This window comes from Microtus oregoni, unplaced genomic scaffold, assembly GCF_018167655.1.
Source record: "Microtus oregoni isolate MIOR12 unplaced genomic scaffold, Mior012 000003F_ref0000135, whole genome shotgun sequence".
Taxonomy (NCBI): Eukaryota; Metazoa; Chordata; class Mammalia; order Rodentia; family Cricetidae; genus Microtus; species Microtus oregoni.
The window spans coordinates 21,262,713-21,287,664 of record NW_024543062.1 but is presented as its reverse complement, the minus strand read 5'-3'; the positions used below and the strand labels follow the sequence as shown (position 1 = coordinate 21,287,664).

The window sequence follows — 24,952 nt, the reverse complement described above, 5'->3', positions numbered from 1 at the left end:
CGGAGTCAGACAAGTGAGCCAGAGTGATCGATGGGCCAAGAAGGGCTCTGATGGCTGCTTGCCCAAAGTCATGTTGTTAATGTGTGTTGGAACCAGGGTTTGAACCTACACTGGACTAGCTCCAAAGCCTCAACTACAGGGCACGGTGTACATCTACTGTTATGGAAGGGGCAGACAGGGCAGCGCAAAGCAAGCGTATGAAAGACACTTGGTGGGTCAATCCCTTCCCTGCCCCATTTCCCCATCTGTAAAATGGGGGCATGGCTTTCTTCTAAACGGTCTAAGAGGCGAATGGGAGAACAAGTACCCAAACTGCTGGAAGCAGAGTGCTAGGAAAGAGAATTTCCTTTGGATGGGAATGGGGGTGGGAATGGGGGTACTCACATAGTACGTACTGTCATTTTCATTGTAAGCCAGCTTGACCACACCATAAGAGCCCTGGATAAAGAGAGATGCCCGTGACATAGTAGCCAGAGTGGTGCTCTGTGAGATGAGGGCTCTGACAGGCTAGACTGCAGCTCACTGGGCAAATGTACCCCGAGATTGCATTCTGTGGGACTTACCATTTTTGCAGTCTAAATTCGCTGCTAACATTTAAATGGAAAAAAACTAACATAAAAACCCAGGTTTGAATAACCTGTCCAAACACAGAACTTACATCCATACAAAAAGAATTTACCACGCCACCCCGCTTTCATGCCTACCTGCTTCCCTCACGGAGCCATGCTCCCTATGGTCTTACAGTTAGCATACGTTGGCCAGTGAGGTCACTAACTTATCTTCTGTTAGCATTTGACTTTTTAGCCCCTACAATGATACTAACAAAAACAAATAAAAGGGGCTGAAGAGATGGCTCAGCAATTAAGAGCATTTGCTGCTCTTCCAGGAGACGCAGGTCAATTCCCAGCACCCACACGGCAGCTCACATCTCTCCGTAACTCTAGTTCTAGGGGACCCAACACCCATGGCAAAACACCAACACACATTAAAGAACAAAACAAAACAAAAAACAGATGTCAAGGTCTCTTGATGGGGAGCACCATGACAATTTAGGATTTCTCTGCAAGTTTTCTGAATTTTTGCAGAAACACATCTAATTTTAACATCATATTTAAAATAAGCAAATAAATGAGGTTGGGTGTGGTGATGCACACTTTTAATCCCAGTTGCTGGGAGGCAAAGGCAGGTGGCTCTCTGTGAGTCTGAGGCCATCTTGATCTACATAATAAGTCTTAGACTAGCCGGGACTCCACAGTGAGACCATGTCTCAAAAAGGCATTTTTTTTTTAACTAAGGCTGGTGAGATGGCTCACTAGGTAAAACATGAATTCAAATCCCTAGCACTGACATAAAAAGCCAGGTGTGGTAGTACACACCTATAATCCCAGTGTTGGGTGGGGGTGGGCAACAACAGAAGGATACCTGGGGCTTGATGGCCAGCTAGTCTTGCAGTCTATGAGCTTCAGGTTCAGTGAGAGATCATGTCTCAAAGAATAAGGTGAAGAGGTACTGAGGAAAGACAGCTGACATCAACCTTTAGCCTACATACATACATACATACTATACACACACACACACACACACACACACACACACAATTTTTATTACCCTTTCACCCCACCAGTCTTGCTTCCAAGTTTCCCTCTCCTCTTCCCACCAGCACTACTGGTTCCCTCTGGAGTGTCAGGGACATCCCTGGTCAAGTTACAAAGGTGGCCCAGCTCCTAGGACATTTACCTTTCCAATTTCATCCTTCAGTGTATACTGATTCAGCTGCACGCAGTCCTGGAAAGCAAGGAAGGGCACAAATGAGATGATTCTCAAAGGAGCCAAAGACAAGTATGTCACAAATAAATGCATATATGCAATCAGGATCAAGTTCATAGAGAGTTGCAGGAGTTGGGAGGCTGAGGCAGAGAATCCAGACTTCAAGGCCAGCATTGGCTACTTAGCAAGTCTGAAGGTAACCTAAGCTATGACTACAAAAATCAAGAAACAACCCTGCTCTCCCACCCAAAACAAAGAGTTAGTGGAATGGGGAGATGTTTGGGTGGTGAAGGGCTTGCCAGAAGAGCATGAAGACCTGAATTTGATCTAAGAAGCTACATAAAGCAGGCAGGTATGGTGCTGCACACCTGAAGACCCAGCAGTGGGAAGGAGGAGACAGGAGGATACCTGGGGCTCACTGGCCAGCCAATCTAACCAACAAACTCTAGGTCCCAATGGGAGACTGTTCTATAAAAACAAGATGGCCCTTATCTATAACTTCAGAGGAGGTTAATATCTGGTCTTCACATGCATTCACACACATGTAGACCTGTGCATACATGACCACACATATACAAATCAACATACAAAGAGTATATATATTATCAAACTCAGCACATTGTACATGCTAGACAAAGACTTTACCACTAAGTTGCAGCCTCGGCTACATAGCTAAGGTCCTGTGTCGGAAAGAAAAGGAAAGGGGTGGGAGAAGGGAGGAGAGGGAGGAGAGGGACAAGGAAGGAGATCCAAAAATTACATATTAAAGACTGAGCAGGTTGTATTTATGTATTTAGGAATATGTGTAGATGTAAGAACAACTGAAGAAAAAGAGGCCATGAATGAGAGCGGGATCAGGGTTGGGGTACAAGGGAGAGGTTAAAGAGAAGAAAGGGAAGGGGGAAGTGATATAATTTTAAAACATAGAGGATTATTATTAAAAATTGAGCAAAAGGCCAGGTGGTGGTGGCACACACTTTTAATCCTAGAACTCGGGAGGCAGAGGCAGGAGGATCTCTATGGATTCGAGACCAGCCTGGTCTACAAGAGCGAGTTCCAGGACAGCTAGGGCTGTGACACAGAGAATTCCTGTCTTGAAAAAAAAAATTGAACAAAAGATCCGAACAACAGTTTTTCTAAAGATAGATAAATGGTTAATAAACATGAAGAGTCACTGGGGAAATGTATATGAAAGCCGTATCAGGCCAGCTAATAAGGACAGGTGCTGAACTTCCCACATGGCTGCCAAACCAAAAGGGGGCCGGCCAGCAGGCAGCATCTCGTATACTCCAGGCTGGTCTCAAACCTGATATTTAGATGAAGAGTGGATGGCTTAGAGCCACAGTGTGATGGCGCACACCTTTAATCCCAGCACTCCGGAGACAGAGGCAGGCAGTCTCCGAGTAGAGACGCTTCTCTCTACAGTGAGGAACAGCTAACGCAGACCAGACGTATAACTGGTCCAAGTGCTGAGAGTGAGTGACCGCTGAGAGTGGGCGCTAAGCCCTGAACGGGAAACCTGCACCGCCTCTCTCCACCAAGGCTCTGAATGTACCTCAGGAGGGGACAGAAGACAATGTAACAGCTGGAGAACAGGGAGGACTGCTGGGAAATACTGTCGTCAGGATATGACACGGCCACTGTTCACGACCTGACTGTAGCCATGGTTACCACACAAGATCAATCCAACAAGATCAGTCAATATTCTAGAAGACAGCACTAACTGGACTTAATGGGTTACCAAAAAAGAAAAAAGGAGAGAGAGAGAGAGAGAGAGAGAACATGAAGGGGACAGGGAAATGTTGAGAGTGTACGGAAAGAGAGGTAGGGGATAGATGTTGGGTGGATATTGACACACAATTAACAAACGCTCAGAAACTGATATTGGGGTTCAACCTGAAGACCCGAAAAGCAAAGCAGCCAGTCACTGGCTCTTATCTCGACCAGTCTGAAAATGGCGATCCTGCCTCCAGGAATCTCAAAATGAGACAGCTTGAGAGCTATCTCCTCCCATTTTATAATCCTCTCTAGGGCTCAGATTAAAAGTGTGCACCAGTGATATTAAAGGCATGCACCACCCAGTTTCTATGGCAACTAGTGTGGTTACTGGGATTAAAGATGTGTGTCACACTGCCCGATCTGTAAGGCTGACCAGGAGGGCTGTTTTACTTTTCTGATCCTCAGACAAGCTTTATTTATTCAAATACAAATGAAATGCCACGACAGGATATGATTAAGATATAATGTTGAACCAGTCGGGGGTAGCACACGCCTTTAATCCCAGCATTCCTTGGGAGGCAGAGGCTGGTGGATCTCTGTGAGTTTGAGGCCAGCCTGGTCTATAGAGCCAAGTGTCAGAATAGGCGCCAAAGTTACACAGAGAAACCCTGTCTCGAAAAAACAAAACAAGAAGATACAACGTTGAAATGTATGAAATTGTCAAAGAATAAACAAAAGACATTCTGTTAGAAAAACCTGGTACAGGGCTAGAGAGGTGGTTCAGTGGTTAAGAACACTGACTGCTCTTCCAGAGAACTTGGGCTCAATTTCTAGCACCCACAAGCTCACAGCTGTCTGAAACTCCAGTTCCAGGGGATCCAACACCCTCACACAGATACACATGCAAAAACCAATGCACATAAAAGTAAATTTAAAAAGGAGAGCAAGAGAGGGAGGGGGGGGGAGCCTGATCAATACTTGGCTGGAATGCACAGAAATGCCCGGAAATGTCCTTAAAGAGCGCTCCTGCCTTCATCTGCCTACATTACCAAGAGGAGCTAGAGGTGGAACACTGGGCTTGGCACAGGTGAGCAACAGCCTACCAGTTGTTTTCTTCTTTTTTTTAAAAAAAAAAAAGATTTATTTATGTATTATTTATTCATAAAGTGTTCTATCTGCATATATGTCTGCAGGTCAAAAGAGGGCACCAGATCTTACTATAGATGGTTGTAAGCCACCATGTGGTTACTGGGAATTGAACTCAGGACCTCTGGAAAGCAGCCAAATATCTGTTTTTTTTGGGGGGGGGGGTTCGAGACAGGGTTTCTCTGTAGCTTTGGAGTCTGTCCTGGAACTAGCTCTTGCAGACCAGGCTGACTTCAAACTCACAGAGATCCACATGCCTCTGCCTCCCCAGTGCTGGGATTAAAGGCGTGCGCCACCACTGCCCGGCCCTAGCCAGTGCTCTTAACTGCTGAGCCATCTCTCCAGACCCCAGTTGTTTCTTAACACAGACCTTTCACAGGACCCAGCATTCTGCTTCTAGGATTACCCAAGAGAAACGAAAATGATTCAGTATAAAAAGAACCAACAACAGCAAGGCATGGTGGCATCATGCCCTCAGGAGGCAGAGGCAGGTGAGTGTGAGGCCAGTCAGGATACAATGAGATCATGTTCCAAAAAAAATTAAATAAATAAATAAATAAATAATTTGCTAGTACAGACGTCCCTCCGTGTCTGTAGGGATAGGTTGCAGAACTCTGAAAATACCAGGCACGCGAGAGCTCAAGTCCCTTAAAGAAGATGGCACAGCACTGTTTCAGTACAGAATATAATCTTTATACAGCCTTTCTCATTTACATTTTGGCACTAGGAAGTTGAGACAACCTGTTTGGTCTGAAGCTCACTATACAGCTTAAGCTGGTCTTGATCTTGTGATGATCCTCCTGTCTCTGCCTCCGGAGTTCCGGGATGACAGGTGCAGTCCTTCACACCCAGCCCTCTTCCCTCACATCTTAATTCTTCAGTGTGTGTCTGTGTGTGTCTGTGTGTGTGTGTGTGTCAGTGTAAGATGTCCTCACAGGTCAGAAAAGGGCACAGATTCTCTGGAGTTGGAGTTAAAGGTGTTTGTGAGCCTCCATGTGGGTGCTGGGAATAGAACTCAGGGCTTCTGTAAAAGCAGCCATCCCTCTCCTGCTGCTCCCAAACACATACTTTAAATCATTTCCAAGTTCCTTATATACTTAATACAATGTCAGTGTTATGTAAGTCATTCTACTCTAGGGCTCGGAGGCAGTAACTATTTAAATTATCATTTAATGACAAGAAAAAAATAGCCTGCACAGGCTCATACAGTTGCAAATCTTTTTCTTCGGAATATTTTCAAGGTTGGCTGGATCTGTAGCTATCGGGGCCAAGAGCGTATCCAATGGCACAGATGAATCTCAGAATCATTATGCTGGAGAAGACACTGAGCTAAAAGGGAGCGTGCAGGCAGTGGACCTGTTTACATAAAATCCTACAACGTGCAAACTCATCTGAAACGTTGGAAAAGGCAGTTCAGAATGCCGGCGGCAGCTGTGCACACCTGTCATTCTGCATTCAAGAGGTTGAGGAGGGACATGCTTAGCCAGCCTGGGCTACATAGTGCAATCCTGTCTCAAAGAAACCAAACAAACACGGTTCAGCAGCAGATGGAGGGGTGGCTACCCAGCTATGGGAGACACTCTCAGGCAACCAGGAGTAGTCAAAGAGAAGAGTTAATGTTTGTGCAGCTGAAAGGCGAAGGGATTGATTTAAGACTTCATGCCAGTACCTTAAGCTTCACTGCCCTTCACCTCACCCTCCCAGCCCCACCCAGCCCATCACAGCTCACGAACCTGCAAACCTGTGATGGAGACGTGGTGTGACTCCACCGTGGGCCGCCGGGGCATCCGCGGGGAGGTCTGTGGGGAACTGGATGGCGAGTAGGACAGGGATGGGCAGATGCAGCGTCCATTCATGTCCAGGCTGCTGCCGGATGCAGGCCCAGCCTGGGATGGCTCCTGCAGGGACATCTTACGACCAGAAAGTAGGGGCCGTGCCTCGGATTCTGAGGCATCAAGGGGCAGTTCCTGGTCATCAGCCTCTAGAGGCTGGTCCCGGGCCAGGCTGAGGTCCACACCCTGGCCTGGCTCACACTCTGTGACCACAATGAAGGATTCCATGCCCAAGTGGATGCTCAAGGATGAGAGTCCCCGCAGGGCCTCGCAGGGCTTCTGGCTTTCCCGGCTGCCACCCCCACTTCCCAGCTCATTCTGGGGGGCCGCCCGGTCGCTGGTGGGCTGGCTAGAGACACATGATGACATGGTGTGTGTACCAACTTCATCCGCTAGACCGGAGCACTTCCATCAGCAGCACAGCTGCCTGCAGAAAGAGAAAAGGGGTCAGCTAGGCAGGGAGAGGAAAACAGGTTGCTCTTCTGGACCAGGCTAACATCTGATTTGTGCACATGTCCAGCATCCTTAACACCCACAGCCCAGCACGGTGGTGTAAGACTGGGAAAGTTGAGGCAAGAGTATCACCAGGAATTAAAGACCAGCCTAGGCTATAGAGCAAGACTCTGTCTCAAAACAAGCAAATGTGCAGCCAGTTGTGGTAGTCCACACCTATAATCCCAGCACTCAGAAGGTGGGAACAGGAGTTCAAGACCTGCCTAGACTACACAACAAGAGCTATATTTGAAAAGAGAAAATATTGCAAAACAGGATGTAATGTGATCTCCCAGTCTACACAATAATAATAATAATAAATGCATCCTTTGAAGGCTGGAAAGAATGTTCTGTGGTAAACAACACTTGCTACTCTTCCAGAGGACTTGTGTTTGATTCCCAGTACTGCACTCGTATGGTGCCTTACAGCCATCAGTAACTCCAATTCCATGGGGAATTGATACCCGCTTCTGGTCTCCAAGAACATCAGGCACACACATGGTGCACAGACATATGTAGGTAAAAATATTCACGCACATAAGATAATTTTTTAAGTTAAAAAAAGCAATGTTTTCTTTGTATTCCTTCTCACGTAACGTGACAAGGAATCCAAACTCAATTCCTATAAAAGCAAGTATAAGGAACCCCAAGAGATCCCACACAGGCCCTTAAGGATTGGCAGCTACTTGCTGTGCTGCTCAGCAGGGATCTGAATCTACCAAGGTCTAGTTCCCCAGTCCTAACTTTTCCTTCCCTCAATCAAGAATCTATAGGGGCTGAACAGCAGAAAACGAAACACACACACAAACAAACAAAGACCCTCTCCACCACAGATTTTTGTTGGTGGTAGTAGTGGTTTTTAATTTTTTTTAAATAATAGCAATTGTGAATATTATTATTGGTTTTGGGGGTTCTTTTTGTTTTATTTTGTTTTGAGACAGGGTCTCTCTGTGTAGCCCTGGTTGACCTGGAACTTGCTCTGTAGACCAGTCTGGCCTCAAACTCAGAGATTTGCCTGCCTCTGCCTCCCAAGTGCTGGGATTAAAGGTGTGCACCACGCCACTAACCAGCTTTAAAATTATTTTATCTTATGTGTATGCCTGTTTTGCGTGTGTGTGTGTGTGTGTGTGTGTGTGCCCAAGAGTCCAAAAGAGGACACTTAAGTCACAGAACTGGAATTATGGGTGGCTGTGAGGTGCCATGTGAGTGCTGGAAACTGAACCCAGGTCTTCTTACCCAATAAACCATCTCTCCAGCCCTCCAACCTTGTTTTTGGAAACAGGGTTTCTCAGTAGAAACTGGAGTCTCCAAGCAGGTCAGGCTGGCTGGTGAGCACTGGGGTCAAACTCAGATGGCTGGCTGAGAAATCTCTGATGCGCCCGGTTGACTTTTTTTAACTAGTAAAATTATCAGATGCTGAAGAGACGGCTCAGCAGTTAAGAGACCTACTGGTCTTGCAAAGGACCCGAGTTTGATTTTCCAGAACCCATGTTGGGTACCTCAAAATTACCTCTAACTCCAGTTCCAAGGGACTTGATGCCTTTGGGTGCCATAGGTACCTCCAACACATACACACACAGTTGTTTTTTTTTAAGAGTTAGTAATTACTGAAATAGCTTTTAGATGCTAGGTAGGCAAAATGAAACCCTTCTGCCTGTATCTTCCACGCTGCACTGTGCCATGACTGAGGCAGGCAGCATCCTGGATGTGCTGTCACACCTCTGTGTTGTAAGGGGGCGGAGCTCCAGGTCAGCCCGGGCTATAGACAGAGCCAATAGGCTGAGGAGATGGCTCAGGGGTAAGAGTGACTGCCCTACAAGCACGAGGACCTAAGTTCAAAGCCCCAGCACCACCTAAGAAACCAAGATAACTGCCTGCAGGTGGTTTCTCAAGAGTTAGCGACTTTCCATGTGGTCCATTCCTAAGAGCACACCCAACCAGTACCAGTCGCTGCAGCTGAGAGGGAAGCAGCAAATGAGCAGATGAGCAAAGTGTGGTTCACACAAACAGTGGAAAACTACAAAGCCATAAAAGGGCCAGAAGCACTGGCAATGGTTACAACACAGATGAAAGATGAAAACAGCATGCCAAGTGCAGGGCCAGTCCCAAGAGCCCGTATGTATTGCATAATTCCATGGAAATGAAATTTCCATACTAGGCAAATCCACAGAGGCCATGGAGCACTCTAGCGCCAACGCAGGGACTGCTTAATGGGTGCAGGGCTTCATCTTGGTGAAGATGTCGTCGAACTAACAGAAGTAATTTCACAACCCCGTGCTTATACTAAATGCAATGAACTATTGATTTTAAGAGGGTTAATCTGCCCGGCATGGTAGCGCATGCCTTTATTTCCAGTACCCCAGAGACAGAGGCAGGAGGATCTCTGTGAGTTCCAGGCCATTCTGGTCTTTATAATGAGCTCCAAGCAAGCCAGAGTGAGAACTGTCTCAAATTTAAAAGAAAAAAAAAGGTTAATTAGAGGCTGGGTGCAGCATGAAGCTTGACAGCAAACCTCCTAACTAGGGTTGGAGAAGCCTTGGGTTCTACCCCCAGCACTGTGCCTCCCCCCAAAAAATCATTTTTATGTCACATGAACTTTTATATCAATGAGAGAGAGAGAGAACAGACTGACTCGTACCTTCGCCATGGCTGGGACAGAGCTTTGGCTTTGGCTCACGTGTCTTGACAAATGTCCCAGGCACAGCTGGAGCTAAGTCAGTGCATCCACAAAGGTGATGGCAGCTGTGTGCTAATCAAGAAGGCTCTCTCGAGGTGCTGGGAGAACAGTGGGTACTGGCAGAGATTTGAGGGCCACTCTGGTAGAAGAGAATCTTGAGAGGAAGGTGTAAAAGTGTCAGACAGTCAGGACTCCCTAAAGGACCCAGCAGAGACACAATACTGTTGCTGGGCCCTCTGGGAACTATCCATTCAGAATTACTTGCAAAACATCTACTGTGTCAGGCAAGGTGGCTGGGAATCCTCCAATCAGAAAAGCCTTGGCAGCCAGGCAGTGGTGGCACATGCCTTTAATCCCAGCACTCGGGAGGCAGAGACAGGCGGATCTCCTATAAGTTCGAGGCCAGCCTGGTCTACAAGAGCTAGTTCCAGGACAGGAACCAAAAGCTACGGAGAAACCCTGTCTTGAAAAAAAAAAAAAGAAAAGCCTTGGCATTCCCATTTGTGTTCATGTGTTCTCATGATTTAGGAGAAAAAAAAAGTGGTGGTTTCTTTTTATTTTTACTTATTTATTTATTAGTTTCTTTTTGTTGTTTGTTTGTTTATTTTTAAGACAAGGTTCCTCTGTGTAGCCCTGGCTGTCCTAGAACTTGATTTGTAGACCAGACTGACCTCAAAATTCAGAGATCCACCTGCTTCTGCCTCCCAAGCGCTGTGACTAAAGGCGTGCGCCACCACTGCCCAGCTGTTTACTTAAGAGAGAGAAAAGAACATAAAAGTGGGTGGGTATGGAGGACATGTGAGGAACTGAAGGAGGAAAAAATGATAAAAATATACTGTATGATTTTCATTTTTAATAAAGAAAGAAAAACAAGGGGCTGGGGAGATGGTTCCATGGGTAAGAGTACTACTTGCTGCACAGCATGAGGGCCTGAATTCCAATCCTGGCGTGAACATTAAAAGCTTGGTGTCACCTAAGTGCACTATGAGGGCAGAGGCAGGAGGCTGGCTGAGGCCCGCTGACTGCCAACCGAGCTCCAGGGTCAGTCTTGTCCGAAGGGAATACGGTAGAGTGACAGAGCAGAACACCCAACGTCCTCTTCATGAACACACACACACCACACACCCAAAAGAACCACAACAAACTCAACCACCATGTGACAAGATACTCAGCCTAGGGCTGGAGAGATGGCTCAGCGGTTAAGAGCATTGCCTGCTCTTCCAAAGGTCCTGAGTTCAATTCCCAGCAACCACATGGTGGCTCACAACCATCCATAATGAGGCCTGCAGGAAGAATACTGTATACATAATAAACAAATAAATAAATATTAAAAAAAAAAAGATACTCAGCCTAGTGAACAGCAAGGGAAGTACACACTCAAATCTCAAGCAAACGCTGGCAGTTCCTCAGACAGTGAACCATGGAATTCTTGCGTGGTCAGTAATTCCTCTCAATAGTATGCACTCAAAAGCCAGAAAGGAGGGGTTCAGTCAGACCCTTGCATAACAAGAGTGAGAGCATCACCAGTCACAACTGCCGAAAGGCGGAAACAACCCTATGTCCATCCAAGGATGCGTGGACACAGAGAATGGGGTAAGGTCACGTAAGGGTCATGAGAAGGCAAGTCTGACTTACAAGGTGGTGGAGAAGGACCCTGAAGACATGCTAAGTGAAATGAGCCAACGCTAACTGGTGACCAGTGAGCAGCAGCCACAATGGTCAAATTCACACAGCAAGAAACAGAACAGGGCTGGGGTGGGGCTGAGTGGGTGGAGTGCCCAAACTGCAGGCACAGAGGCCTGGGCTCCACCCCCAGCACTGCAGAAACTGCAGGTGGTGGTGCTCACTGATTCTATCACTAAGCAAACAGGCAGGTGGGAGCAGAAATACAAGGTCAGCTTCAGCTACTCAGTGAGTCTGAAGCTAGCCCGGACTACGGACTACAGGAGAGCCTGCACGTTGAACAGGAAGGAAAGAAAGCACAGTGAGGGGAGAGGAGAACAAGGATCTCCCGATTAAAGGGAGGAGCCCAACACAGTGGACATACGTAATGCCACAGGGCTGTACATGGTGAGTATGGCTCATTTTCACTGGGTGATTAGGCGTATGTTTTATGATGTTATGTGTGTCTGTGTTACAGAAGTGCAGGTGTCCTAGGGACCAGAAAGGGCATGGCATCCCTGTAGCTGGAGTAACAGGCAGTTTGAGCCGCCAGACTTGGGAGGTGGGAACTGATCTCAAACCCCGGGCAAGAATACAGTGAGCTCTTAACTGCTGAGTCACCTCTCCGGCCCCAAAATGAATGTCCAGAAGAAAGTAAGCAGCCATGATAGGAACGGAGAAGCCACACTTCAGAGCACCAAGGATGACATCGTTAGCTCTGCCCCTGCCCTGGCCTCCCTGCCAAAGGATGTGTCTACCCAAGTGCCACATTCGCTGCAGTCTGGGATGCCCCTGCCCTGGCCTCCCTGCCAATGGATGTGTCTACCCAAGTTCCACACTCGCTGCAGTCTGGCTGCTGTTACTCTACATATTTTTTTGTGGTCCTCATCTTCTAAGCAGAGGAAGGCAGGACCCTGGACTCCATAGCTTGGGCCTATGCTTTTCCTAGCTTTCTTTAGCCCCTCTCTGCCTCAGTTTCCCCATCTTTAAGATGGTCATGAGGAGCAGATGAGCCATGTACTCAGAATACACGACTAATGTGCTGAAAAGCTATCCTTTCAACGCAATGCCTAAACACAGTGGGGCTGCATTCCAGAATGTTCCGGAGTGACTACTGCCCTGGGGAGCCCACCTTCTCTCGTGTGGATTCCGCCACTCTGGTCCAGCCACCCTCAGGACAGGAGGTCTGTCCTTCCTCCAAGAGCTCTGTTGGGTCTACAAGTGTTCCTGGAAAGAAAGCCAGACTTGGCAGTGCCTGCGGGAGTCAATGGGGATTTTTTTTTTCTTGCCAACAGAAAAACAATTGCTTATCGATCTCTACTCCAGGCCAAGGACACCAAGCCGTCCACCCCCAACAAAGCTGCTTTTAATCAAGTCTCTTTGGCCAGCCAGTGTCTGGCCTGGGCCTCCCTCGCCACCGCCTCTGACGCAGGCTTGGCCTTCAAGGTCTGAAGGAGGAGAACAGAAGACCCAGATCTAGGGAAGAGATGAACAAAGACCAGGAGGGCTGTGTAGAAGGATCCCGCCCCGTTCCCACAGACTAAGCCAGTGTTCTGAATTGTTGGGCCAGAGACCCTATGGGAATCTAATGAAGCCACCAAGATGCCTCTAGCAGAAAACTGCACATAAAGACAGTAGCTTAGCATAAAAGACTACTGAAGTCACACTAAGCCCAGCAGGCACCAGGCACAGAGTAACTCTGCTTGGTTGTGTAATTCCCATAGGACAAGCCCTCTGCAAGGAGGGGCAGTGATCGGAACACAGGATTGAAGAGGACCTTCCCACAAAGCTGCCCGGGTTTGGCAAAGCGCCAGCAGTCTGGCCCGGCAGTTCCCCATGAATCACAAGTACTGCCCCGCCCAGAAGGCCCCCCTCACTCCAGGGCACCCAGTGGAGCCACCAGACCCTTCCTGGAGCAGATGGAGCCAGTCCCCGGCCAGGATGAGAGAAATGTTCCTTCCTGTGCCAGAAAGCCAAGTGGCACAGGCCCACAGGAAATGCCTGGCCATTTCCATTTCCTGGGGGCCATTTCCAACCGGCAGCTGCCACCTGCCAAACGCTGAGCTGAGCCACCATGGGGTTGGGGCTGGAAGACAACTCAGTGGGTGAGCCTCAAAATCAGAGACACATCTTCCTCAGAGTCCCTCGGGGTTCTCAGACCCCTCTTCCCTACCACTCCAGGACCAAAAAAAAAAAAAAAAAAAAAAAAAAAAAAAAAAAAAAAAAGGATCAAGAGCCTACCAGGATTAAGAGACTAAGAACTATGTCAGTCCGGGAGTCAGGAAAGGACCTACACAGCCACATCCTCTCTCACCTGGGGAAACTGAGGCCCTAAAGGAAATTCATTCATTCATTTGTTCTTTTAATAAGCAATTAAGCTTGAAGCTCAATTGGTAGAGTTCTTTCCAGGCATGTAAGAGCCCTGTCTTCAATCCCCAGCACTGCATAAACCAGGCATAGGAGTGCATGCTGTAATACTATGGAAGTAGAGGCAGGAACATTGGAAGCTGTTCAAGGTCTCAAGGTTTATCCTCAGCTACACAGCAAATTTGGGGTGGAGGACATGGTTTTTACAAGACAGGGTTTCTCTGTGTAGCCCTGGCTGTCCTTGAAACTCACTTCGTAGAGCAGGTCGGCCTTGAACTCAGAGACCCACCTGCCTCTGCCTTCCGAGTGCTGGGACTGGATTAATGGTGTGCACCACCACCACCACTCTACACAGCAAATCTGAGGCCAGCCAGGGCTACACAGCAAGAACACATTTCAAAAAACAAACACAGAACCAAATGGTCAAAGAAAAACTCCAAGCGATTATGGAGAAGCTACTGTGTGGTTTCTGTCACAAGCGACCAGCAATCTCATGAAAGATTTAAAAGGAGGTGCCCGGGTGCCACAGTGCACAGCAGACAGCCAGACCAGTACACAAGAGAACAGAAGAGAGGCAGCTGACGATGAAGAAGGAGGAAGCTGGGGGTCAAGGAAGGCTGTCCTGGGAAATACTTTTCTTTTCCTTTTAATTAAAATTTTAAAAAGAGCCGGGCAGTGGTGGCGCACGCCTTTAATCCCAGCACTCGGGAGGCAGAGGCAGGCGGATCTCTGTGAGTTCGAGACCAGCCTGGTTTACAAGAGCTAGTTCCAGGACAGGCTCCAAAACCACAGAGAAACCCTGTCTCGAAAAACCAAAAAAAAAAAAAAAAAAAAAAAAAAAAAAAAAATTTTAAAAAGAATTGAGATAGGGCATGTGGTACTGTGTGGCGGGGCTAGCTTTGTGACCCTCCTGCCTCAGCCTCCTACCTGTTAGGATTATAGGTGTGTGCAACCACAGCTAGTCAGCCAATCACCCTGCCAAGCAAACAAAAACGAGGAGGAGACTAGGGAGATGGTTCCCCAGTAAAATGCCTGCTGTACAAGCATGAAGACCTAGAGTTCTTAGGCCCACAGCACCCTCATAAAAAGCTGGGTGTGACTGCCAACTGCCAGTGTACGGCCAAGGTCAGGCGGAAGGCCATGTTCCATGGCCTCCTTTTCCCCACATCCCACATCTCATAACCTACTTCACCATCACAAGTGGCTGAGCCTACAACTCCAGCTTTAAGAGTCGGGCAATGTTAGCAGTCTAGGCACACACCTCCATGGTCATCTGTCCTAAATTCTCCACTTTACCAATAGAAAACAAAGGCTCAAAAGATTCACTAGAACCGGCAAGATGGTTCAGTGGGTAAGGACTGCGGCCAAGTCTGATGACCTGAGTTTGATTCCTGGAACCCTGATGGTGGAAGGTGCTGTGGGATAATGCTCTTGTACACTGTAAAGATCTGTCACTCATATTGGTTTAATAAAACACTGATTGGCCAGCACTCAGGCAGGAAGTATGGGGGGGGGGCAACCATACTAGGAGAATTCTGGGAAGAGGAAAAGCAGGGAGTCAGTCACCAGCCAGATGCAGAGGAAGCAGGATGAGAATGCCTTGCTGAGAAAAGGTACCAAGCCACATGGCTAGAAATAGGTAAGAATTATGGGTTAATTTAAGTTGTAAGAACTAGTTAGTAATAAGCCTGAGCTAATGGGTCAAACAGTTTATAATTAGTATAAGCCTCCATGTGTTTCTTTGGGACTGAATGGCTGTGGGACTGGGTGGAACAGAAACCTGTAGATGGCTACAGGAAGGAGAGAACCAAATCCCAAGTTGTCCTTTAACCTTCACATTCATACTGTAATATGACCACTCACACGTGCACACACACACATATATGCACACACACAAAACGTAAAATTTTTTAAAAAATTGCTGATTTACCTAGAATCACAGTAGGTTCAAGCAGAGCTAAAATGGGCCAGTTTTGTTTTTTGTTTTTTGTTTCACCGAGGTGCCTCAGGTGTAACTCAGGGTTCCTGCACATGAAGAGCAAGTACTTGACCATGGTACCATAGCCAACTGTCCTCATCTGTATTTTCCAAGGACGGAAAGCCTTGTGAAGTTCACAAACTGTGTCCTGAGTAAGTACAGGCTGGGTCAAAATCTTAACAAAGAGGCTGGCATAGGCCATGTCGCTACCTTCCCGGGAACTCAGTCTATATGAGGGGACACCAAAGGCAGCAGCCTCCAACTGTACCAAGAACAAATGCCCGGACTTGGCCTAGAGACATGGCTTGACTAACTGGAGAGTGAGGTTTTTAATTCACCGCTGAATTCTCAAGCCTAGAACTTTCTAGAACACAGCTGGCATTCAGCAAACGTAAGCTGGAGGGTGTGTATTTCAAACATCCCAAGGCCAGTCAGAAGGTCAGACGCTGTCTTTAACTGGCCTAGAGTCTACATTCCTTTAGTCTTGAGAACTACAGCCCTTTATTCTGGGAACACATCCTTCTATGAGAGGCAGACCCGTGGAGCCAACCCCATCGCCAGTTTCAGGGTCTCATCCATGACTCAAAACTGCCCAACTGGGCATCAACTACTCTGGCCAAGTGATGGATTCAAGAGAACATACGTAACCCAGTGCCATCTACTGTACTGGGTCTTACTCTGCGATTTTTTTTTTAAGCATGGAAAGGTTCTTTCTGCCAAACAGTGTTGTAAGAATATGCATTACAAGGGTGGGGGAGAACACTGCTTTAGCATGAAGTGAATCAAGAAAGAACAATGGATGGGAAACGGATTTGGTACCCAGGCTCTTCTAAGCCTGGCGCCCACAGACCCCAGTGTTTTCAACTACCTGAGCCAAAAGAGCTCATGACTTACCAGAGACTTAGACCTACAAGTGACAAACAGATTGACAAAAGCTTCTCTACTAAGTTCAGTTCCTTACACCCACAGGCGCGCAGGCAGCTGCCTATTCCCTAGTAACCCAGGCAGCCTTCACATAGATGGCTAGGCAGAAGACAAAATCTACAATGTCAATGTTTTGCTTGTTTACCTTAGAGAGAAAAGTAAATCAGAGGTGGAGGAGACCCAGGGGCTGGCTGACTTGGAAGAAGCCTGTTGAAGACACTCACCCAATAGCAAGAGCTGTAATAGCTGCTGCCATGGCAATACATGAGACTAGTATGCTTGGCGTCATACTAAACCTGTATCAGCTCATGAGCTGCCATGTCATGATGACCTTACTACTTCCTCCTTCACCAGTGAGGAGACAGAGGCACAGAGAGTCTGCGTCATGTGCCCGTGATCACACAGCTGAGGGGTTTTAGGGAGGGCACAGCTGTGAATGCATTAAACAAAAGCGAAGCAAAGGCTTCCACAGGTAAGCAGTCTGGAGAGACGGATGGCTCAGCAGTTAAGAGCACTGGCCACTCTAACAGGAGACCTGAGTTCAGATCCCAGCACCCACATGACAGCTCACAGTTGCCTATAACTCCAGCTCCAGGGCATTCAACATTCTCTTCTGGCATACAGATGACATATACTCACACAAACATAAGCGTAAAATAAGAAAATAAAAGCCAGGCAGTGGTGACATATGCCTTTAAGCCCAGCATGGAAGGCAGAGGCAGAATTTGAGGCTAGCCTGGTCTACAGAAAGAGTCCCAGGACAGCTGGGGCCACAGAGGAATCCTGTCTCAAAACACCATCCTTCCCCCAAAAAGAGGGGAAAATAAAAGCTCCTTAACTGGCTTTAACTTATACTAAAAACAATTCTGAATTTTTCTTTTTTTTGGGGGGGGGAGGGGGAGAGGGCGGCTTTGGAGACAGAGTCTCTCTACAGAGTCCTGGCTACCCTGGAACTAGATCTGTAGACCAGGCTGTCCTTTAAGTCAGAGATCCTTCAGAAATCCACCCGTCTCTGTCTCCCGAGTGCTAGGATTAAAGGTGTGCACCACCAACGCTCAGGCTTCAAATCAGAATCTCTAATCTCACCACGGTAACTAAACCTTTTTCTACCTTCCCTGCTAGCTGTAGTCCGAGGCCTCGTTTGTTACCAAATCAAAAGTGAACATAATTTCACATCCAAACTGGCATGCTGCACTGCACCTGAGTGAGTACGGTGTTTCAGGGACGCAAAACTTGAGACACGCAGACTGACTCCCTGCCTGTCTTCCACGGAACCAAAGGAAGAGCCAGTGAAATAAATGAGATTCCAATCTGTAAGGGGAAGAGATCCACTCCAGTGACGCACAGCCTGGCCAGTCAGAGACCGGGGGCCCAGATGGCACCATGGGCATCCTGTCTCCCCCACCCACACTCTATTCATCCATTCCTCATCCCGCCTTGTCTACAGACTGTTTAAATCACCACTTTCCCTCTCCCACCTGAAGTATACATGCCCTCCCAAACAGGGACAAGTCAGGAAACAGGGACAGGGCCACCTGCCCCTACACCTGGGCCCAGAATGGGTGTGCAGGTCTGAGATGAACCTAAAGGCAATCTCTCTTGCCAGATGCTTAAAATGCAATATTCCCAATGTACGTTCTCCCACTCCCCGCTAGAGAAAAAGTTTTTTTTTTTTTCTGTGTAATCCTGGCTGTCTCAGAACTCACTTTTTATAGACTAAACTGACCTTGAACTCAGAGATCGGCCTGCCTCTGCCTCCCGAGTGTAGGGAAGTGTAGGGATTAAAGGCGTGCATCACCACCACGTGGCCCTCGATGTACATTAAAAGTGCAACAGAGCTAGGCGTGGAGGCAGATGAATCCCAGAACTAGGAAGGCAGAGCTGGCAGGTATCTGAGTTCAAGGCCAACCTGGTCTACAAAGTGAGTTCCAGGACAGCGAAGGCTATGTACAGAGAAAGCCTGTCTCGAAAAACCAAAAAAAAAAAAAAAAAACCTAAACAGGGTCAGGAATGTGCTCCCCACCTTGCCCCCCATCTAACCACTGCCTCCCTTTAAGTGTCCCTAACAGTAACACTTGGGCAACACCTTTAGCCTTCCCTCAGCTCTGCCTCCTGGGCAACCTCTCAGGGCAGAGGGCAAGATCCTGGCCTCCCCCTTCCCCCCACTTCCTGTAGGATCATCCATCTCTCCTTTCCAGGTTGGAATTAGCATTTTTATCTCTGTAACTGCCATCTCTCAACTATTTACAGCCACCAGGATAAAAAGAGGCAACACAAAAATAGTCCTTCTGCAGCTTTCGGGATGGGGTGGGTGTGGGGGCACGACGAAATCTTCTAGTTTTCTTTTCCTCCTTTCCGAAAGGGAGATTTATGCTAGAATATACTTCATCTGTTCCACAGGACTCCCCAGCAGCTAAGAGACTCTGGCAGGGAGTGAACCCCAGCACCTCTCAGCTCCCGAGACCCCCAAACAGGGGATGGAGGTTACACAGCCATGCTGTGCACAGGGCAGCGCCATGTCCAGTTCCTGTCACGCCCAGGGCCTCCTTCCTGCCTTCTGAAGTCAGTCCAAACGAACAAAACAAAACCTTGGCATCTCTCCGTGCTTGAAATGTTCTATAATTGAAAAAAGAAACTCAGCAAGGCATGGTGGTGTGCACACATGCAGGAGGCAGAGACAGGAAGATCAAGGGGTGAAGGCCAGACTGGGCTACATAATGAGACCCTGTCTCTCAGAGAAGGGAAAGAAAGAGAAGCCTTAAACTAGAAACAGCACACACATCCATCACTGGTCGAATAAACCAAATGTAGTCCACTCAGACTATGAAATATTACTCAGCCATAAAAAGGCCTGACGCAAAGAAGACATGATACGGAGTGAGGCCATGTACACAGATGTAACTCGCAGGACACACACACAACACACTAGTCTTACGACAGCAGATGTGTGGGTGCAAGAGCCTAGCGGGAGGGAGGCAACGCGAATGCTCCTGCTCCACTGGAGCGAGGGAGAGACACAACGCTGCTGGAGGGAACTTCACCTTTTCCCCTTTGTTCAGGGTTAGGGATGTAGCTTATGAAGCGCTTGCTAGCAAGGTAAAAACCAAAACCCTTACAAATTTCTATCAACAAACAACCTGAACTCTAAACTCTCTTTGTTATTTACTTATCTGGAAACAGGGTCTCACAATCCCCAGCTGCCCTCCAACCTCCTAAGGATGAGCACAACCTTGAACTTCTGATCTAGCTTCCACCTGGCTGGATTACAAGGACACACCACCGCACCCAGTTTACAGAGTGCTAGGGACCAAACCGAGGGTTTCACGTGTGCCAGGCACTCTATCGGGTCACATCCCATCTAAGAAGTCAGTTTTCCAAGGAAGAGCTACAGGTGTGATCGGAGGAGTTATGGAAGCCCAAGAGTTATCTGCGTGAAACCACCTTGGGGCTCTCTGGCCTACTAGTCCAAGTCTCTAACTAAAGGAGAAACGTGCTGTAGCACAGGCCCAAACCCCCAGGATAGCGAGAAGAAATGAGATCCACGAGGCCCTAGAACCACCGGAAGGAGGCAGGTCAAGGAAGAGAGGTCTCAAGTGACTAAGCGGCTCCCAATCTGAGTCCTTTCCTAAGATGGGTTCACATAAGGCAAGGGTGACTAGTGGGCCGTGTTAGATTCTGAGCAGTTTGGCCTGCCCCACCCAGCGGTCCCCTCCCAGCTAACAGAGCGCACCACTGTCTACACCCAATGCACAAACTCCTTCTGCTGAGCTGGGCCCCATCTCATCCCCTCTCCTCCTCCCTCCACTTTTCAGCCCATCTTCAAAGGCTCGGCAGATTTCTCCAGAACGCACCTTGTGGCTATCCCTCCATTGCCCCAGCACTTGAGGCTTACGACATTTCTCCCTGGTATTTAGGGTAGCGACATTCTTACGGGACATTTGGCATTCCCCAGCTCCTGCCCACTAAACACCAAGAGCGCTTAGTCTCACTTTGACAAACCAAAAGTTACTCCCACATGTTTCAAATGCTCGCCAGGAGGGTAGAACTGCCCCCCTGAGAACTACAGCCTAGTTATTAGCCCACTAGCAACTGGAGGGAAGGACAAGCTGGAGTTCTGACAGGACCGCAGGACCTCCTGAGATCTGTGGCCTTATACATTGCTTAGTAAAAAGGCCTGGGCTCCCCCGAGCAGGTGAGGGAAGCCTCGCTTGTCTGTGTGATCCCAGATAAGTTAACTAACCTTTCTGAGCCTTTCAATACTAAAGGAGTGTTAGGAACCTTAACCTCCTATTCTCGACCAAAGTGGCAAAACTCCCTGACAAACAAGATTTGGGGTAAATATTAAATAAGATAATGCAGGCAACAAAACAGTACCTGCCACATAGCAAGAACTCAGTAAGTCCTAATTAGGGGGCGGGAATGTGGTCCTGTGGTAGAGGGTGCTTTAGCATGCTCCTGGCACTGGGTTCTTGCCCCCAGAAAGGACGAAAAAAGTCACTACGATTATCCAAGGTAGGGGCTCATCTAATGACTGCCTTGATGAGCTGGTTAAGAGCGGCCGAAGGTGCAGAAGGAGGACCTGGCAAACTGAAGCTGCTTTTGCACACTGATCCCAATCTATTCTGAAACTGCACAGTTTCTGTGGGGAGGCTTGGGAACAGTGGCATCCCCTGCCACTTCCAAAGAACAAAGAGGCTGTGGGGACAGACAGCAATCCTCCCTTCAGCCCTGTGGGGGCAGAGTTGGGAGGAGGAGTAAAAGACACCGTTAATGCCCCAGGGCACCTGAAGTTTCTGCTCTGAGACTGGGGGAAATCAGAGAGCAGGCTGAGGAAGGTAAAAGTTGCATCTAGGGTAATGAATGCGCGGCATGACCCACCCCCAGCTGCTTCTTTGCCCATGGCACGTCAAATGTTCTCCACCCCCAGCTCCATCCCTCTGCAAAGTGCCACCTCTTCGTCTCCAAGTGAGAGCAGCCCGGGAGGGGGCTGGCAGAGCTGTGAAAACACCCCGTTCCCCAAACTGGGCAGCCAGGGGGTGGGGAGAACCTTGGCAAAATCTGGGTGACACCGGGGCACCAGCCCCGGGGCTGAGCCGGGGGGCCGGAGCATGCACTCCTCATGCCCCGCGAGCTGCAGCCCTGAGGTAAATTTAGGTCATAAGGAACGAGCCGGCCTGTGAGGTCGGGGTGGTCAGAGGGCAGACTCAGGGTCCTGGCACCTGTGTCCGAACCCCTAGGGCCGGGGTCGCCCCGTGCCCCGCAGGCTGCGGGGGTGGGACGCTCCCGCGCGCTCAGGTTCCGCACCTGTCAAGCGCAAGGGTGGCCTAGGCCGTCGCCGGGACCCGGGACCGCCCCTGCCGGCCGGCCTCGGTGCGGAACTCCAGGCCGGCCCCTACCGCCCGGGCCCAAGCGCCGCCCCGCTCCGGAGGCCCGAGGGAAGGGGGCGCAGCCCTCCACGTGGCGGGGCGCGGGGCGGCGCACGTGGGGTCCCCTCGGGGCCCGCCTCTGGGCTGTGTCTACCGGCGCCGCGCGCGTCCCGAACCCAGAGACCCACAGGGCGGCTGCGTGCCCACCCCCCCCCCCCCCCCGAGCCCGGACCGCCCCGGGCCAGCTCACCTGGGCTCCGCGCCGCCGCCTCCCGCGCTCTGCGCCCCCGGCTCGGCTTGGCTCGGCTCGGCTCGGTCCGGTTCGGCTCTCCGCGGGAGGAGCCGCCCGGGCTTCGGCTCGCGCGCGGCGGCGCCTCGGGCTCCGCGCTGATTGGCCAAGGAGCCGGCGTGGAAGAGCGCGTGCCCGCCGCAGCCTCGGCCGCGCGCCGGGTCCCGCGGGGACTTAAGTAGCACCCGGGCGGAGGCGAGGTTGGTGTGGGGAAGGAGGCGTCCGGCGGCAGGAAGCGAGGCCCGGCCCGCGCACGGGCGCAGAGGCCGCAAGTTTGTGAGTGGGTCTCGGTTGCTGCCAGCTGCTCCACGCCGCTTTGTTTTCTAGCGTCGAGAAGTTCCCCAAAGGCGGCGGGGAAACCCAGGAGCCTGTCTGGCTGTTCCCTCCCTGGATTTCGGGGCAGCGCCCATTATGGGGAAGCCCTTTCCGCAGCCGCCTCCCCACTGACCACTGCTGCAGGCTCGCCCTTTTGCTGCATCTGTACTCCGTATGGCCCAGTGAAGTTCTGAGTCTCCCCATAAGGTTGCTTAGATGCCTGTGATAAAACACATCCTATTCTGGCTAAACACTCTTTACCCTTTTTGGCGTTTGACTTTGTAGGAGCCTTAAGCTCCTTTAGTCTCCCAGTTGGATAACAACGTTGAAGTAAAAGGGTATTTCAAGGGCTCGCTAACCCCGTGGCCTTGGGGTGGGGGTCACTAAACTCAGACTTGGATGTTGACCAGTGGCTGTCCGCAAGTCCCTGCCGGCAGCCAAAAGGGAATCGAGTTGAGACATCAAACTCACTGAGGATTCAAAGCTCTTTGTCAACTGGGTCGACTTCCAGCCCTCGTTAGTAAATTATTCCAGTGTTTCTAGGCTGCAGAGGCATTCACAAACAATTCCAAGGACCGGACAAATAAACTCAGTGAGCGTTCTTATGAGATGGTCACCTCTGATATTGCTCAGCGTCCTCACATTTATTTGTTAGGACTAGCAAATAGAGCGAGACTTGATGGAATAGTACACAATAGTCAAAAGGACGGTTATCTCTACTGTACCCACAATGAAAAGAGCACAAAAACACGTAGAGTAAAAGAGCAAGCTGCAGAATACAGCATTACGCACAGTGTGTATTTTTAAGCCCCACTCTGGAGTGACTGCCTGGGGAGACATGAACAAACGTCTATTCACCCAAAATAGGGCGCCAACAACAGATCAAAGGCACAGTTCCGTCCAAGCCCAGCTTGGTGAACCAATGAGTTTATTGGTCTTACTCATTTCCAGCATGGATGTTGACCTGCCAAAAGCGACATAGGTGGAGTTCTCCTTTGCTTGCCTCCCCCTCCTATATACTCTAGCGTCTCCCAGGGCCATGTGCAGCTTGGGGTGGGCACCAGAGGGAAGGAGGGAGCAAATGGGAAATCTCCAGTGAAGATCTAATGGCTTTCTCCCCACTCCTTCCCTGAAGGAAGCCTCCTCCCGCTTGTGAGGGGCTCTTGCAGAGGCAAGCATAGCCACTCTGATTTCAGGAGGCTAGCAGCATGTTCTGTGATGCCCACATAAAAAGATATAAAAGTCAAAGAGAATTGGTTCATGTTAGATCCATGACAGTCTGACACCAAGAAGGAAGTAGGCAGCTAGACATGTAGCTCAGAGGTTGCGTACTTGCCTAGCGTGTGGGAGGTACTACCATGGTCTAAAAATTAAGGGAGGGGGCTGGAGAGATGGCTCAGTAGTTAAGAGCACCAGCTGCTCTTGCAGTGGACCTGGGTTCAATTTCAAGCACCCACATGACAGGTCACGAGCCTTTGGAACTCCAGTTCCAGGGGATACGATGCCCTCTTCTGGCCTTCTCAGGCAATGCATGCATGTGGTGCACAGACTTAGATTCCTGGGCCCAGCACTTGGGAAGCAGGGACAAGAGGATCTCCATAAGTTAAAGACCAATCTGGCCTACATAGGGAGTTATAGGGCAACCAAGACTACATAGATCCTGTTTCAAAAAAGACAAAACAAAGTAAGATGGGCAGCGGTGGCAAATGTCTTTAATCCCAGCTCTTAGGAGGCAGAGGCAGGAGGATCTCTATGAGTTCGAGGCCAGCCTGGTCTACAGAGCAAGTTCCAAGTCAGCCAGGACTCCACAGATAAACCCTGTCTCAAAAAACTAAAAATAATAAGTAAAGAAATGAAGGAAAGGAGGGAGAAAGGAGACAGCGAGCATAGGAAAATGTTATAATACTTGTTTTATTTCCTCTATAAATATATGTGAAGCAAATTGCAAAATGCTGACGACAATCAGTGCTGAGGTGGGGGTACACAGTTCTGTACTTTCTGTACTGGACGCCCCCCTCAAACAGCTATCAGGGCTAATCGGGTGGGGGGGATTTGGAATCATTAATGCTAAGGCAGGAGTCGGCAGGCATTTTCTGTGAAAGACCATAAGGTCAACATTTCCGGATCTGCCCTGTGCTCTCCACTGTGATGACTCAGCTCTGCTGTCAGCAGCCACAGACAACAACAAATCAATGGACGTGTAGCAGTGTTCCTATTAAAGCTTTATTTATAAACACCAAGAGTGATTTTCATATAATTTTCTTGTGTATCGCCATTTAGGGGGCACTCCATGAGGCGTTCCCCATAAGGAGGGGGGCACGTTGAAGTGATGCAGCTGTTTTGAGGTCACCCGTGCTCTTCTAAATAACTCCAGGAAACTCACTGATTCAGTCTATAAAAAAAAATTCTCAGGCAACC

At 49.1% G+C, this 24,952-nt stretch overlaps 1 protein-coding gene across 3 annotated transcripts in view; it reads right to left on the bottom strand.

Annotated features, from left to right (window-relative positions):
* The window catches only part of Camkk2 (calcium/calmodulin dependent protein kinase kinase 2), a 50,921-nt gene extending 28,463 nt beyond the window's left edge, over positions 1–22,458 (bottom strand). The window contains exons 1-5 of one of the 3 annotated variants that reach the window (XM_041648705.1): positions 22,181–22,453; positions 9,595–9,787; positions 6,366–6,891; positions 1,738–1,785; positions 385–438 (exon numbers count right to left, since the gene is read on the bottom strand). In XM_041648705.1, the coding sequence (XP_041504639.1) occupies positions 385–438; positions 1,738–1,785; positions 6,366–6,833 (570 nt within the window). In that variant the 5' untranslated portion in view covers positions 6,834–6,891; positions 9,595–9,787; positions 22,181–22,453. Of the gene's footprint in view, positions 1–384; positions 439–1,737; positions 1,786–6,365; positions 6,892–9,594; positions 9,788–22,180 lie in introns of all 3 variants that reach the window. The other 2 variants (XM_041648706.1, XM_041648704.1) reach the window with 2 other exon arrangements.
* Positions 22,459–24,952: the final 2,494 nt, after the last annotated feature.